This window comes from Juglans regia, chromosome 4 (assembly GCF_001411555.2).
Source record: "Juglans regia cultivar Chandler chromosome 4, Walnut 2.0, whole genome shotgun sequence".
Taxonomy (NCBI): Eukaryota; Viridiplantae; Streptophyta; class Magnoliopsida; order Fagales; family Juglandaceae; genus Juglans; species Juglans regia.
The window spans coordinates 29,233,702-29,251,375 of record NC_049904.1 but is presented as its reverse complement, the minus strand read 5'-3'; the positions used below and the strand labels follow the sequence as shown (position 1 = coordinate 29,251,375).

Below are 17,674 nucleotides of genomic sequence, written 5' to 3'. Positions count from 1 at the left end.
AATATAAATTTTCATCTCATCTTCTAAACCTACCCTTAAAGTAGCGAGACTGATTACCTACTCTAAAAGGCAGAGAAAAAATGATAGGGGCATGAGAAATGATCAAGGACATTAAAAAATGGCTGGCAGAAGAAGCAATTTCAGTGTATAAGACCGACGTGTGGATGTTGTGGTATCGAAAATCTAGGACATAAAAAAATAAACCCCTCAATGCTTGTAATTTCAAAGATTTTCTAGAAAACTTATATTTAGAGTAATCTCAAACATTTATGTAATTTCTACTGCCGATCGTGCATTTTTTTTTTAATTTCTTTTATTAAAAACAGAAAAAACAAAATGCACCATGTGTGCACACCAAATAACTAATTAGATAATGGTTTATCTACTCTTTATCTGCATTATTATGTAATGTTTTTAAATATTAATAAAGAAAGAGTGTGGTGAAAATATTGCAAAAAAGAAAAAAGTAAAAAGAAAATAATAGTATATGGATAAGTCTCATATAATATTTTTTTTTTGGTAAAAAAATAGATACGGCTAATAATTGAATATAAGTTGGATATAATTTTAATTTAATTTTTTCAGAATTCCAAAGCCAGTGTAGAAGATAAAATCAAAGCACCTCAGAATCTTAGATCGTTCCCCCAAATCCCCCGCAATAATCCAACAACCGCCGTCATCGCAGCCATGCCGGTCTTCAAAACCCCATTCAACGGCTATTCCGTCAAGTTCAGTCCCTTCTACGAATCCCGTCTCGCCGTCGCCACCTCCCAGAACTTCGGCATCCTTGGCAACGGCCGCCTCCACGTCCTCGACCTGCCTTCATCTCCAACCCCCCAAATCTCTGAGCTCGCCTCCTTCGAAACTGCCGACGGCGTCTACGACCTTGCCTGGTCCGAGTCCCACGAGTCCCTCCTAGTAGCCGCCGTCGCCGATGGCTCCCTCAAGATCTACGACCTTGCCCTCCCCGCTTCCTCCAACCCCATCCGCTCCTTCCACGAGCATACCCGCGAGGTCCACTCGGCAGACTACAACCCCGTCCGCCGCGACTCCTTCCTCTCTTCCTCCTGGGACGATACCGTGAAGCTCTGGACCATCGACCGCCCCACCTCCGTCCGCACCTTCAAGGAGCACGCCTACTGCGTCTACTCTGCCGTCTGGAACCCCCGCCACGGCGACGTATTCGCCTCAGCCTCCGGCGACTGCACCCTACGCATCTGGGACGTACGTGAGCCGGGCTCCACCATGATCATCCCCGCTCACGAATTCGAGGTCCTCTCCTGCGACTGGAACAAGTACGACGATTGTTGTATCGCCACGGCTTCCGTGGACAAGACGATCAAGGTCTGGGACGTGAGGAGCTACAGGGTCCCGGTCTCGGTTCTGAATGGGCACGGCTACGCTGTGAGGAAGGTGAAGTTCTCGCCTCACAGGCAAAGTCTGATGGTGTCGTGCTCGTACGACATGACCGTGTGCTTGTGGGATTATATGGTGGAGGACGCGCTCGTGGGGCGGTACGATCACCACACGGAGTTTGCAGTCGGGGTGGATATGAGCGTGCTTGTAGAGGGTTTGCTCGCCAGTACCGGCTGGGATGAGCTCGTCTATGTTTGGCAGCACGGAACCGACCCGAGAGCTTTCTAAAAGGAAAGTCTTTTATTTTATTTCTTTTTGTATGGATTTGTTGTCTTTTTCATCTTGAGATCAACGCGAAGCCGCTTAGGTAGTGAAAAGTTAAGGATGTGATGCCTACACGGGGGGGTGGGTGGGGGTGTCTGGTGGAGATGTTGTTGTTGTTCTTTGGGTTGCCGATTGATCGTCAGAGTCATTTCGCTGTGCACATTGATGAAAAACTTCCTAAGTGAACAGTCCCTGCTTATTAGTTTTTTTTTCTCCCAAATAAAACAGCAGGTTCGAGTTCTTTGGTGCTGTTCTGAATTCCATTGGATGCGTCCTCTTTAGGAAAATATATTCCTCGCACATGGGATTTTTCAGAATGCAACGACCCTTCTAGTATATTTTGGAGATTATATTATATGCTGGCGTTTGCATGATAAATTTAGACTTTTTTACGAGATTGGCAAATAATCATATTCATTAGTAGACAATCTAAATTGTATTGCATTGCTCGTTCAATTTCAAAAGGATACATTTATTGTTGGCTTCGCTTGTTAGGGTATAGAGTGCTAAACGTTGTGCGAGGATTCTCTTCTTATTTCCATTGTTTACTGCCTTGTGTGCTAATTTGAAAGAAAAAAGTTGAATTACAATCTTCTATAAGGAAAGATTGTCTCGTTAGCATTACTTAAATGTTGAAACTTGGCATATGTTTGGGGGTCTCCCATGAGTTATAAAGAGTTTGGATGCCAGTCCTTGTGTGTGCGCTATGCACAAGAATGTCTGCATAAAGTTTAGGAACTTTGGTGCTGTACATTCATACTGCTATAAGCTCATTTAAAATATATTTATATGAATCTCTATGCTATTCTTTCAATAAAACTTTTATCTTACATAAAGAAATGAATTTCTATGCTTTTCTTCTGCAGGGTTAAAATAGATATAATTTATTTTATAAAAAACGATTACAATGGGTATCATTAATGGGCATGTAGAGCAAAAGTTTTAAGTGACTTGTTATTTATCAAAAAAGTTTTAAGTGATTTGTTGTGAGAATCGACATAATAGGAAAATCGGCAGAATACATTTTTTTTGGTCAAGCTCTATATCTTGGTTTAGATACATCCTAGGATGCAGTGAAGCACAACTAAGAAAATCATATTCGGTCCCCAATGGGCCAATCCTCTGGTTTTCATGAGGTTAGTGGACATCTTTGCTCGATAGCTCACACAATGGACGACTGGATGAAGTTGGCCCTATATTTTCTTCATGCAACTACAAGATAACTCGCATTCTTGTACCATTTTATTGTTGACAATTAATTTTTTTACTCAATGGTATTTGCACGGCTTTCCAAGTGACCTTTAGCTTCGTGGTCGAAAGGTCATGCTTGTGGAAGTAAAATGTCGTATTGTTCTCATGAATTCTTGTTTATTGTTCATTAGCTATACACACTATTTCAAGGGTGGCTGCTTTGTCATTAGCTATACACACTATTTGTTAGTTTTTTTATAATTCGTAAGACTCACAATCAATGATTCAATATGCTGCATTTACCATCTGCTTGCTTTACAAGATGCATATCATCAAATCTGAAGGAAAACTTCCTTGCAAGTCCATGAGGTTTAGGTATTTATATCAGCTTATGTTACTTCATTCATATGTATTGAGAGTATCCACCTTCTTTTCAGTGACTGGAAAGAGAAATGATACTTGCAGTCGTGAGTGTGCAAGCGACGTGCAGTCGTTTTGAAAAAAGTGAATAAATATGAGATTCACATAAAAAAAAAATTAATTTTTTAATAGTGGACTCTATTTTTTTTCAAAGCAACTGCACGGCATTTGCGCATTTCACGACTGTATGTAGCATTACTCGTTTTTGTTTGATTGGTTCCTTTGTAGGGCACATATTACACTTTGGATGTGCTAGCCCATATACTATTCTTTCCTCATTCTAAGTATTGGCAATTTGGCACACTCTATTTAGGCCCTGTTCGATTTGTGAAATTGTTTTATTATTCCTATATATGTTTAAGCAAACATTGAGTTCATTTTTGTGTAATTAATTGCTGCTCTATGTACTTAGTTTTATGTATTCATTGCCAAAATCATCTATATCTGGACTATACGTAATTAGATCATCTTGCAAAACAGGGTTAGATTTTCGGTATCTTCGTCTCTTAGATATGATCCAACGGGACAAACACGAGTGGTTCTTTGGCTCCTTTTTTTTTTTTTAATGGTTTTTTTGCACTTTGTTCATTATTTTTATAAGTTTTTCACGTGGCACGTAAAAAGATACATGCAAGATAATTATTGGTGTTGAGCTGGCGTTTCTAAAACAGTATATACAAACGAAAGGAATAAAATGAAATGAATGTAACTTAATAAATTTCAAGGGGTAGTGTAGTGATTTTGCAGCGAATTATATAAATTATACGTTCTGGGTTCCAAATTTTGCATGTATTAGAACTGTGCAACCGGCCAATTTCTTTCCAGTCCAATCGATTTCGTACCCGCTCTAATCTGAATGCGGGTATGATTATATAATGCAAGTTACGAATTAATATTTAGTACCCGTAACTGAGTTTTACATTTTTTTAAAAAAAAATACCTTATAGAAAAAATGATTTTATGCTTGTAGCCTTACGAGTGAGCACCGATTGAATCGGAGTTGGTATTTTCTAAATTCGAATTTGACTTTGTCTGAGTTGATTCTGAACTCTGACTCCAACTTCTATAGATTATAATCTAACTCCGCCAGAAAAACGATCAAAATCCAAACAAAATTAGAAAAAAATTACTAGTAGCAATAGATCAAGAAAAACTAGCATTTGGTTGCAAAGAGAGAACATATCAAGGAAAAGGAAAACACAACTCAAGCTTGAAACTCATTTGAAATCGATCTTTGCTCTTAAGGTACATCTAAGAATGAAGTGCCAATAAAAATCAAAGGAAGTGCCAAGAAGAACATAAAAATACTGAGAGACAGGGGGCTTGAGGACTCTAGAGACTATTGTTTTCAACAAATGATGAAACAACGACAAGGGGTGCTTTAGATAATTTAAAGGGCTTTCGATGACAAGCACGGCAGCAACAAGAGATAAAGAGAAAGAAATGGCGGCTTCGGTTGCATTTGGATATTGAACTGAGTTGAGATGATAAAATATTGTTAAAATATTATTTTTTAATATTATTATTATTTTAAAATTTAAAAAAATTGAATTCTTTATTATATTTTGTCTTAAGATTTAAAAAATTTATAATAATAAATTAAAATGAGTTGAGATGAATTTAAATACCAAATGAAGCTGACAAAGTGAGAGTGCAATCATTTTAGAGCTTATTTAGAATAACGATACAAAACGGCACTGTATGGTATATAGTCTATAACTATATAAGGGCTGGGCTTATAGAACAAGCTATATATGGGCTGGGTTTGTAGAACAAACTAAATAAGAGTTTAAAGTATAAACAATACATGAAATAAGTTGTAAGTATATTATAATTAATATGTATATAACATATTCTGAACTTTTAGGGCCATATGCTCATGAGTTATAACTCAAAAATTAAATTACATCATACAGACATGTATGGTCCATAGCTAATTGTTAAGATTAGTAAGCATATTTATATGATATACTCAGATTATTAATTAATTAATTAGATTTGTAAATTGTACCTATATGATTCATAGGTTATGCAAATTATCAAATTAATAATTATACTTACTGAAACCATATTAACAAACAATTTTTTAGACTTATGTGTTATTAATTTATTATATTAGACTTATATTGTAGTGTCCAATACATAATGCTTAAAAAAAGGGACTGCAACACAGAAGACGATAAAAATTACTGTTCATAATTATTCACACTTATTATATTAGTATACATATCCATGGATTCCCCTGCTGCCACGTCGTAGCTGTCTCTCTGTTTGACGTTGGTCTATCAGGAACCACACGCCGGTCTTCAAGCAACAACATTGTACGTATACATAGAGCTTGCTGTATACGTCATATATAGCTAGCTAGGCCAATCAATTCAAGACCACGCCTGAAATTAGAGCTTGTTATTAATTTAAGATGTTTAAAACCATTAATTATACACGAATGGAAGCTATTTAAGATGTTTAAAAGCGATCCCAGATAATTATTTATTGGACCAATACTATATATTAAGCGTTCAATCACTCAAGAAATTAATCATAAAAATGTCCCAAAGGCGTCGATAATATCATTTTCAAAAATTGAGTTTTAGTAGTACTGTTATTGATATAGAAATTTATCACTTAAGAGTTTAAAATAATCTAAAGGTAACATAAAAAGATATTTAAGTAATTTATTATTATTATTTTTTTTATCTAAAATCATGTTTTATATATATTCTTTCTACTATTATATGTATCTCATATATATATATATATATATATAGTTTTCATCCTACTGCACCAACATTAATATTATAGGTCCATAGGATTGAAATAAATATTATTGAAATAGACGTACGTGTCAAAAACACATGGTTATAAGAAATTGTCGTTGCATTCATTACAAACTTCAAGAACCAATGTACCTTACTGTAATCGTCGTATAATTATTTAAAAAAAATAAATATAAAATGTACATGATAATAAATTAAATTTTTTTTAAAATTAATTATATAACGTTTATACACCATAATACGTAGCATTACTCGTAGCTTAAAGGATCGGTCCAAAATGAATTAAACTAGGTAGGCACTCAAGACAAAACTCAGAACCAATGTTTTTAATTTCGTACCGTACCGGCCGGTACGGCCGAAATTTTTCATTTCGGCCGTCCGGCCGGTACAGGTACTAAATATATACCGTACCGGCCAAAATACCGGCCGGTACCGGCCGATATTTCGGCCTGTATTTTTTTTTTTTTTTTCGTTTTTTTAAACTACAAATTTATTTTTTGATCCCCAATTTAAATTAGACTATTTATAATTTATATGTATGTATGTATTTATATATAATTTATTCATATATAAACTATTATTTTAGAATATAATTATTATATATATTTATATATATAATTTATTCATATATCGACTATTCCGAAACGGTACACGAAACGATACCGATATCGAAATATTTCGTTCCAGTGTCTTGACCGGTACGCCATCCGGTACCGTATTCCGTATTCAAAACATTGCTCAGAACCCAAGAAATTACACGGCTGATCAGAAAAAGCCAAAACTCAAAGAAAGAGTAACCGGCCTCTACCGAGTCAAGCAAAAGAAGCCAAAAACAGAAGTGATCTTGGATGCTCTTATCCCAGACGGTACCTTCAAAATTTGGCAAATCAATCTCAGCCCAAGCTGGTAAAAAAGCGCACACACAGGCACCTATATATATGCATATAAACGTACATGTACACACCACATGCATTAACAGCTAAGAACAACATGAACAACAAGATGCTGCATAACCCAAGCCAATATCGAAATATTCAAGGGATCCAAAAACCAGAAGCAGCTGCAGTCATGATGATGAGTCGCTACCACAACCCCGTCCTCTCAGCAAACCAGTGCGGTTCATTCCAAGTCCAAACCATAGACGCACCCCTTCCCCTAGTTTGGTCCGTGGTCCGCCGCTTCGAGAACCCAAAAGCATACAAGCAGTTCGTCCGGAGTAGCACCATGCGCGCTGGCAATAATGGCGGCATAGGAAGCATACGTGACGTGAAGCTTGTTTCCGGCTTACCAGCCAGAACTAGCACCGAGAGGCTTGAAAAGCTCGACGACGATATGCACATCATGATTTTCAGCATCATTGGTGGCGATCACCGGCTCGTGAATTATCGTTCTACCACAACTTTGTATGAGAAGGCCGAGGAAAAGACGACGGTGGTGATCGAGTCGTACGTGGTGGATGTTCCCTTGGGAAGTAGTAAGGAGGATACGTGCACTTTTGCGGATACTATAATTGGATGCAACCTTAAGGCTGTGTTTGGGTGACCAAGTGTCCTCAACACTTTTCAAGTATTCTCGTACTTTTGAAAATACTTCACATACCAAACAACTTAAAATATTCTCAATGGGACCCACAAACTCACTTCAATCTCTACTCATAACTATTCACAAACATTCTATAATACTTATCACTATTATATATAAATAAAAAATAAAATCACTATAATATTTATAACTATTAAATATAAATAAAAAAAATCGTTATAATATATAAATAAATAAAATCACTATAATATATAAATAAAAAATATTTATCACTATTATATATAAATAAAAAATAAAATCACTATAATATATAAATAAAAAATAAAATCACTATAATATTTATCACTATTAAATATAAATAAAAAAAATCATTATAATATATAAATAATAAAAAATCACTATAATATATAAATAAAAAATATTTATCACTATAATATATAAGTAAAAAATAAAATTACTATAATATATAAATAAAAAATAAAATCACTATAATATATAAATAAAAAATATTTATCACTATAATATATAAATAAAAAATAAAATCACTATAATATATAAATAAAAAATAAAATCACTATAATATTTATCACTTTTAAATATAAATAAAAAAAATCATTATAATATATAAATAATAAAAAATCACTATAATATATAAATAAAAAATATTTATCACTATTATATATAAATAAAAAATAAAATCATTATATTATATAAATAAAAAATAAAATCACTATAATATATAAATTAAAATTAAAATCACTATAATATATAAATAAAAAATAAAATCACTATAATATATAAATAAAAAATATTTATAACTATAATATATAAATAAAAAATAAAATCACTATAATATATAAATAATAAATAAAATCACTATAATATTTATCACTATTAAATATAAATAAAAAATAAAATCATTATAATATATAAATAAAAAATAAAATCACTATAATATATAAATAAAAAATAAAATCACTATAATATTTATCACTATTAAATATAAATAAAAAAATAAAATCATTATAATATATAAATAATAAATAAAATCACTATAATATATAAATAATAAATAAAATCACTATAATATTTATCACTATTAAATATAAATAAAAAATAAAATCATTATAATATATAAATAAAAAATAAAATCACTATAATATATAAATAAAAAATAAAATCACTATTATATATAAATAAAAATAAACTACTATAATATTTATCACTATTATATATAAATTAAAAATAAAATCACTATAATATATAAATAAAAAATAACATTACTATAATATTTATAACTATTATATATATATAAATAAAATCATTATAATATTTATCACAATTATATATAAATTAAAAATAAAATCATTATAATATTTATCATTATTATATATAAAGTAAAATAAAATCACTATAATATTTATTAATATTAAAAAATCACTATAATAAAATCATTATAATATTTATTACTAAAAATAAAATCACTATAATATTTATGGGACCCACACATTTATCAACTACTTACTCAAAAGTCAACAACTCAACATACTTCACACATCCAAACAACTTAAAATACTCTCAATGGGACCCACAAACTCACTCCAATCTCTACTCATAACTATTCACAAACATTCTCAACACTTCTCAACACTTTTCAACACCCAAACGTACTAAGTGTTTGGCTAGGATGACCGAGAAGATGGCTCGTGCAGGGAATCTTGATTTTTAATAAGTTCTTTATATTTTCCAAAATCTATATACATACTATTATATATATATATATAATACACACACACATATTACGAGGATCATATCCTAGTAAGAAAATGTTCTGAGGATTCGGATTCAGATCAGATTCAGATTCAGCTATATATACATATATATATATATATATATATATACACATGTGGCATATAAGATGACTCATGACAAGACTGATCATGGGGAATCTATATATGACCCCTTGAGTTTTGCATCCAAAAATTGCTATAACTTGTTCTTTTTTTTGCTTAATATCTTCAAGTTTTTTAATCAAGTTATGGGAACTGGGCTCCTGATCTAATCCTACGCTTGCATGCGCCGAGTCTCATGAGTTCGATCGTAAAGTGATTTTGGAAGTGCCTCGATTTAGGTTGTGTTTGGATGTTGAAGTGAGTTGAGTTGAGATGATAAAATATTGTTAGAATATTATTTTTTAATATTATTATTATTTTGGAATTTGAAAAAGTTAAATTATTTATTATATTTTGTATTGAAATTTGAAAAAATTGTAATGATGAGTTGAGATGAGTTTAGAAACCAAACTCACCCTTAGAACATAACAAAGTAATCATAGGCGGCAGGCTTTTTTATCGCGCCTAGGCGTTGCTAATGGATTCAAAACTCTTGTAAGGAAAAGAGATTCCCTCTGACTAGCCGAAAAAAACGAACAAGAGTTCAGAACAGAATCATATTCTCACTCGTCAAAAAAAGTTGCTGCCAATTGACGTCATTGACCTGCTCATCATACAAAAAAAAAAAAAAAAAAAAAAGGATAAATTAATGTTATTATTATTATACTTGAATAATCTTATATATAATTATAGAGTGTTTAAGTACTCTTGTGTATTTAAAAAAAAAAAATAGTTTAACTATATATTTCAACCAGCAATTCCTTAAAAATCATGAACCATATATATATATATATTAATTACTTTCAAAAGAAACATTAAGTTTGGATTATCAATCCATCTCAACTCATCTCAATTCATTATTATAATTTTTTTAAATTTTAACATAAAATATAATAAACAATTCAATTTTTCAAATCTCAAAATAATAATAATATTAAAAAATAATATTCTAACAATATTTTATCATCTCAACTCAATTCAACTCAATCCACTTCAACATTCAAACGCAGCTTAACGTAACAAAAACCACTTGCAAGATTTTAAACTTTTCTTTATTGGGGTTATGCAAGATCATATATATTATAAGTAAAATGTATTATTCATGTATAAAATTAATGGCGGGTTCGGGCTACAACGATCATTTATTATTGTTTGTGTTATAAATATATATTTTGAATAGTATTTAATAAATAATAAATATTATTTGAATGTTTCTCGTTTCGAGTGAGGAAATTGTAGTTTTCGTTCATATACGACGACGAGAATTCGCTCGCAACTATCTATGTTTATCCTCAACAAAATACATTTGCTCAGACAAATATATAATTCCGTGCAGAGACAAACTTGAAGCTCCCAAATACAAGCCATAGCTTCTAATGGGACGAAAGACCTTTTTGTCCTTGGCCTACCCACGTGCAACTATGCAAGTCATGACGTACATAATTCTTTTTTTTTTTTTTTTTCTGGGAAAATTTTAACAGTCTTGGGAATGCTATCAATAACCAACCGTCAGACATACGTAAAGTTGTTTTGGAAAAAAAAAAAAATTATTATTAAAAAATTATTTTCTTAATATAAATTTTATATTTATTTACTTTTTTTTTAAAAAAAATTGTATAATACTTATCATAACTATCATTTGTCCAATAGTGGGCTGCAACTTATAATCTTCTTGATCAGAATTGTTATCAAACTTGATGTAGTTTTTCGACCTTTTTTCCCTGAAAATATATTATTAATATTTAGACGTACCTAACTTTAAAAAAAAAAAAAAGAATTATTTTCTTAAATATATTTGATGAAGCTAGCTAGAAGATATTTTAAGGAATTTACTACGCGGCCCATGCTAGATAATCGTGCAGGGTTATCAGCCACATGCATGCTTTGCTTGACTTTGGACTTTGGAGACTTTGCTAATCAATGAACTAATAATTAATTATTAACGATAAATATTGGTTGAGACTTTAGGGCAAATTAATATGTTGTCCTCACATATATACATTTCGTTCTAAACCTGATCTGATCTATTCCTAGTTTCTCTCTCTTTAGACCAACGCCCAACTCCTCTTCCTTTTCTTCTCATGATCCTTCCGTTATTCTTCCTTTCAAGATATGTATCTGTGAAATTATTATTTATTCCAAATACTCAAACTGATAAAAAGATTTGTATATAATATCATATGAAATGATCACCACTTGTTTGGATTTGCAGGACATCTCAGCTCATCTCAACTCATCTTATTACTATTCATTACTATTCAGTAATTTTAACTCACAAATCTCACTACTATTCACAACTCATCTCATTACTATTCACAATCTATTTCAACTCATTTCAAATTATCTTCGAATCCAAACGTCTAAATGACATGTACACTTAATTGCATCTTGTATGAAAACCAAAGCCATATGTTTCGCCCCCTCAATTCTTTAGCTTTACAAATTAAAAAGAAAAAGGAAATTTGTTTTTTTGGAGATTTGTAGTCAATTGATTAGCATTTACTTTAAAGATTGGATAATGCACTTTTCTATTTGTGGCGAAGAAGGTTGGGTTTTTTCTATAGAAGCCCGACCCACTACTGTCTAGAAAAGTAAAAAGGAAGTGCTATTTATTATCTATTTTTTTATTATATTTTCATTATTTTATGATGTAACAGTAAATAATTAAAAATTATTTATTATATTATACTTATAAATCTATTATCTAATATAAAAAATAATGAAAAGATGATAAAAAAAAAAATGAATAGATTTTTTCATAAAAGTATATCCGATCACTATTTCAGACTTCCGGCCAGTATCCCCCACTGTAACAAAAAAAAAAAAAAAGAAAAAAAAGGAAATTAAAGCGGTCACCAGATGGTAAATACTTGGATAGTTCTCAGCCATAATGATGGAAAACCTTTTCTTAACGCCTGATCAATCAACAAAAACTGAGATGATCAAAGGCGTTAATTTTGACTCCATTTTTCAATTCTTCCCCTTCAACTTTTGCAAGCTTATATATCAACTGAAAATATTGTTTCAGTTAGGGGCACCAATCTCACCTTTTTCCGTTATTAATAGAAAAATTATACTCACAAGTCCGTATGTACATATTAGTGGACTTAATTTGTAAGAAATAATTACGTATTTAAATATTACAAATCAAATCATACTTCATCAATATCGATATGAATATATATTTAGTGTAGAGAAATAATAGTTATAATCATGAGTATACAAGCGCCGCACAATCATTTTTAAAAAAGTAAATTATAAATAAAGGACCCATATGATAAAAAAATTAATTTTTTAATAGTAAATTTTATTATTTTTTAAAAGGACTGTACTGTACTTGTGTACTCCACGACTGCATGTAACATTAAGAAGTAGAAAATAGGAGACGAAGAGAGTACCACATGAGAGTAACTCTGGAATTAATTAATTGCTACTGATCTGATAAAATACAATATGGGACTCCTTTTATGACGTTAGGGTTTGATTTCTTAATTGACTGAACCAATTGATATTAGATGAGAGACAGACCGCTCGGTTTTTTTTTTTTTTTTTTTTTTTAGGTATCGCTCGGTTTTCTGAGATTTATTTTCATGCTAATTAACGTACGTAATTAGATCAAAATAGTTAATATGTTAATTTGTTTATAGATCAAAATAGTTAATTCAAACTTATAATCAGGGTTGAAAATTCACTGAAAATCTGTACTTTTATTTCAATCTTATGGTGGATCAGGCCATTTATATATGCTTCTTTTTATCAGATGCTTGATCAGGCATATATATACTCAAATTATACTGTATGGCACGTTGTACCTATATGTATCTCGAATTATCAAAAATATTATGAATAAAAATTTCTGATCCTTGACGACATTCCTGATCATATCTGAACAGACAGCACCTGCATCGATCATAAGACTATGTTGTGATCAGGAACAGCTGTGACATGGCTTTAGCCTTTAGCCTTTAGCCTCTCCCATAAGCAACCTTTCTAAAACTAATTCCAACATGCAGATTGGTTGACTGTTAGCTCGGTCTGTTCTTCTGCTCTTCCACTCGAAAGTCAAACGGTCTGAATGGCGGACGAGTAAGAACCACCACAATAATTTGGTATGCAACAAATTATTCTGGATAAATACCACTTAGGCTGACTACCAAAATGTCCTCAAAACAGTGAAATGGTTTGGGAAATCAAATGTTATTTTGGTCTCTTCATAACATAATATGCAAGTTTCATCATTGTAGAATTTAAAATATGAAAGGGCGGCCGGAAGCACGAGTATTCTTGGGCTGACTGGTAGGCTGTGAATTAGGGTTAGTATTTCCAACCTTATATATATACAACACGTTAATCATGTTACATATCAAACTCACAGGGACCTGGAAACCCTTTTTTGGGATTCCACTTGGAGAAAATGGGTTCCCAGAAAATTCAATTGCTTGTTATTTTCTTTGTCTGTACATCACTCACATCCCTCTGTTTCAGCCTACCAAGGGAGTACTCAATACTGAATCATGATGGCCTGGACAGCTCTCTTTCAGAGGAACGAGTCATCGAGCTCTTCCAACGATGGAGGGAGAAGCACAAAAGGGTGTACGAGCATGAGCAGGAAGCGGAGAAGAGGTTCGATATTTTCAGGAGGAATTTGAATTACATAATAGAGAAGAACGCAAGGAGAGAGTCGTCGTCCAATGCTCACCGCCTGGGATTGAACAGGTTTGCCGACATGAGCAATGAGGAATTCAGGGAGGTTTACTTGTCAAAGGTGAAGAAGCCCTTCAACAAGAAGAGCAACACTCTTGTAAGTAGGAACATGCAGCAAAAATTGCGTTCTTGTGACGATGTTCCTTCGTCCTTGGATTGGAGGAACAAGGGGATTGTGACCGGCGTTAAGGACCAGGGATCTTGCGGTAAGTTTTCATTCTGTAAAATATTTGGGTATTTTTATGCTGTTGCGTTTCTTTTTACTTAAGAAAAATGGATGAATGAGTGGCAGAAAAATGGTCTAGTTTTCATCGTTCATTGACTTTTAGATCAATTTATTCGTACAGACACTGACAGGAAGGCTTGATGTGCAGATGAAAACCAACGGAAAAGGAGAATATTATTCTATAAAATGTAGCCTTCTAATCTCAACAAATTGTCAAACCAAACTGACTATTATATAATTATAAAAAATGCCTGCGAATAAAAGTAAAACATGTTCTTTTGTCCATAAAACACTTTCTTTTGTGTGTACAGAGTACAAGCTGTCTTGACAAAAAAGATAAAAACTTTTTGTTAATATGCAGTTATTGCAGTATCTAACCCAAGGAAGTATATTGATTGCAGCAACTAACAAGTTTAATTAAACTTGATGAGAATGAATTGCAGTAGACAATATGCCAGCGGTGTCATCTGCCCAGCTAAATTTTACCAGACGTGCTTCTTTTTTTCTTCTCAGAAGTTAGTTATTAAAGAACTTGGCAGAAAACAGAGGGTCATGGGACGCCTTGAAAACTATGAAAATATGAACAGATAAAGATTTCTGTCTCTGTTTCGTTACAAACTCTGTTTTTTTAAGAAATGCTTTGATATGCTGTTGATTACAAATCTTCTTGGCATAAAGAAAAAGTACTTTCTTTCTGATTGCATCAGTTTATAGTTCAAGTATCTTAATTTAGTCGGGAGGAATCACTATGCAGTAGCTATGAGGAAGTTATGTCTCTTTTGTATGAAAAAATTATGAAACCATGTTCATTTCATCTTCACTGTCACGATCTCCTAATTGTTCATTCGTTTTATGCTCACAGGAAGTTGTTGGTCATTCTCCTCGACTGGTGCCATGGAAGGAATAAACGCCCTAGTCACTGGTGACCTAATTAGCCTTTCGGAACAAGAACTTGTGGATTGTGATTCAACCAATTATGGCTGTGAAGGAGGTTATATGGACTATGCTTTTGAATGGGTAATAAGCAATGGTGGGATTGATACAGAATCTGATTATCCCTACACAGGTGAGGATGGTACCTGCAACACCACTAAGGTATGGTTCCACCCTTGCTAGAAAAACTCATGTTAAAACAAATAACATAATGTGCTAGAAAATCCTACCACTTTTTTATGTCTCATTTATGGTGTTTTACTTTAATCAGGAGGAAACCAAAGTTGTAACCATTGACGGCTATGAAGATGTGGCAGAATCAGACAGTGCTCTCTTGTGTGCTACTGTTCAGCAACCCATTAGTGTGGGTATGGATGGTTCTGCACTGGACTTTCAGCTATACACAAGTGTAAGTCTAATCTTTGTTGATCAAGTTTATATGTATATATGGAAATTTGAAATGGAAAAATAGTTCATGTTTAGGTAATGAAAATGTAATCATCTGTTCAGGGTATCTACGATGGTGACTGTTCAAGTGATCCTGATGATATTGACCATGCAGTCTTAATAGTGGGCTATGGTTCTGAAGATGGTGAGGATTATTGGATAGTGAAGAATTCATGGGGGACAGAATGGGGAATCGAGGGATACATATACATAAGAAGGAACACCAATTTAACATATGGAGTCTGCGCCATTAATGCCATGGCTTCCTATCCAACTAAAGAGTCTTCTTCACCTTCTCCTTATCCATCCCCAACTCCACCACCACCACCACCTACACCCGTGACACCGCCGCCACCTCCTCCTTCTCCTACACCAAGTGAATGTGGAGACTTCTCATATTGTCCTAGTGATGAAACGTGCTGCTGTATATTTGAATTCTATGGTTTTTGCCTGATCTATGGTTGCTGTCCATATGAGAATGCCGTTTGCTGTTCTGGAACTGAGTACTGCTGCCCAAGTGATTATCCCCTTTGTGATATCGAAGAAGGGCTCTGTCTCAAGGTATAAATACAACACCATCTTTGGTTTCAGGCCATTTGTTTTGGAATTGGACTTCATTTTACATCTATTGATTAAATTTTAACCGATTGCATACTATTAGTTCAGTGCAGTAAGGCATCAAACAAAAGTCCAATTACTCGTTCCAATAGTCTTAATAGTGCATATATTGGTCAAAGGAGTTACTTGTTTTTTTATTTTTGTTCTGCAGAACTATGGAGATTACTTGGGTGTAGCTGCAAGTAGGCGGAAAATGGCTAAACACAAGTTCCCATGGTCCAAACCAGAACAAAAAGAGGAGTACCAACCTCTCCAGTGGAAGAGGAATCGATTTGCTGCGTTACGCTGAGAGAGGTAATGGATTTCTATGAAGTTTGCAGGTCGTTACTCTTACTATTTCAATTTCTTCAAAAGGCAGCAGCATTGTGTAATTCTGCTGTGACGGGTTGTTATTGCTTTCTTGAACATTTGTTGCAAGCAAAACCAGATACTTCCACCAGATGATGTGTCTGGAACAACATTTTCATTGATTACAACTATGTCCACTTGTTTTTTCTAAGTTTATAGCACAACATTCAAAGCAGCAAAGGCGTTCTGGTCCAGGCATTGTAATGTACCCAAATGGTAATCAAGTGATCTATTATACAATTTCACATTGTTCAAACTTGAATGAATAGTTCTATCCGTTTGTACTCTGCTAAACGTGATATAAAAGCCATAATCCAAAGACATATTTAGTTACTGAGAAAGTGAGAGGAAGTAAGGGGTGAAAAAAACTGAAGATTCTTGAGAGGACCCTACATATTTGACCAATTGACTGCCCAGTGCAACAAAGAATCAAAGGTTGTCACATGAATATTAAATTTTTTAGCGGCTCTTTGTCCACATGAAGATGAGAACGTTCGCATCAGGAAATACTCTATTGCAGAACTTTAATGTTGCCCCCAACCAGAGGCTGTCCGCCTCAGAAAAGTGTGATTAGGGTCTTCTATAATTCATCCTTTTATAACCTTCCTGAGAGGCATTCAAGAATATTTGGTGGGAAAGGTTGTCACATGGATTCTTTTTTTCTTTGGTTTAACATGAAACATTGAAATCATGGTATTCTCAGCTGTTTACCAGATGCTTCTTTTTCTCTGTGATTTTCATTTCTTTGAGATTTGCTTCTCTACCATCTTTGATCAATGAAACTCATAACTTAAATTGAAAGTTCATGGGGCAGCAAAAGTAAAATTCTTGTTATCTCTATGGCAAACCCAGCAAAGTATCTGATGCAGTGAAAAAGTCAGTGACTTCTATGAATC

At 33.0% G+C, this 17,674-nt stretch overlaps 3 protein-coding genes across 3 annotated transcripts; all 3 read left to right on the top strand.

The window, feature by feature from the left end:
* The first annotated feature begins 577 nt into the window (after window positions 1-577).
* Window positions 578-1,997, top strand: LOC109011296 (peroxisome biogenesis protein 7). Its single transcript, XM_018992437.2, has one exon. It carries the CDS (start codon window positions 688-690, stop codon window positions 1,642-1,644), a length of 957 nt encoding a protein of 318 aa, XP_018847982.1. The 5' UTR covers window positions 578-687; the 3' UTR covers window positions 1,645-1,997.
* A 5,137-nt stretch (window positions 1,998-7,134) lies between these two features.
* On the top strand, window positions 7,135-9,339 carry LOC108998392 (abscisic acid receptor PYL12-like). Its single transcript, XM_035689284.1, has 2 exons — window positions 7,135-7,595; window positions 9,286-9,339. Exons 1-2 carry the CDS (start codon window positions 7,137-7,139, stop codon window positions 9,337-9,339), a joined length of 513 nt encoding a protein of 170 aa, XP_035545177.1. The 5' UTR covers window positions 7,135-7,136.
* A 4,519-nt stretch (window positions 9,340-13,858) lies between these two features.
* LOC109011295 (low-temperature-induced cysteine proteinase-like) lies at window positions 13,859-17,044 on the top strand. The gene is made up of 5 exons (XM_018992436.2): window positions 13,859-14,412; window positions 15,295-15,527; window positions 15,637-15,774; window positions 15,876-16,373; window positions 16,582-17,044. Exons 1-5 carry the CDS (start codon window positions 13,917-13,919, stop codon window positions 16,717-16,719), a joined length of 1,503 nt encoding a protein of 500 aa, XP_018847981.1. The 5' UTR covers window positions 13,859-13,916; the 3' UTR covers window positions 16,720-17,044.
* Window positions 17,045-17,674: the final 630 nt, after the last annotated feature.

What these genes read in the sequence shown, in the direction of transcription:
- LOC109011296 (XM_018992437.2), top strand. Translation starts at nt 688, where the DNA reads ATGCCGGTCTTCAAAACCCCATTCAACGGCTATTCCGTCAAGTTCAGT.
- LOC108998392 (XM_035689284.1), top strand. Translation starts at nt 7,137, where the DNA reads ATGATGATGAGTCGCTACCACAACCCCGTCCTCTCAGCAAACCAGTGC. An exon ending in TAATTGGATGCAACCTTAAG is followed by an intron (nt 7,596 to 9,285) that starts GCTGTGTTTGGG and finishes AAACGTACTAAG; the next exon opens with TGTTTGGCTAGGATGACCGA.
- LOC109011295 (XM_018992436.2), top strand. Translation starts at nt 13,917, where the DNA reads ATGGGTTCCCAGAAAATTCAATTGCTTGTTATTTTCTTTGTCTGTACA. An exon ending in GTACCTGCAACACCACTAAG is followed by an intron (nt 15,528 to 15,636) that starts GTATGGTTCCAC and finishes TACTTTAATCAG; the next exon opens with GAGGAAACCAAAGTTGTAAC. An exon ending in ACTTTCAGCTATACACAAGT is followed by an intron (nt 15,775 to 15,875) that starts GTAAGTCTAATC and finishes TCATCTGTTCAG; the next exon opens with GGTATCTACGATGGTGACTG.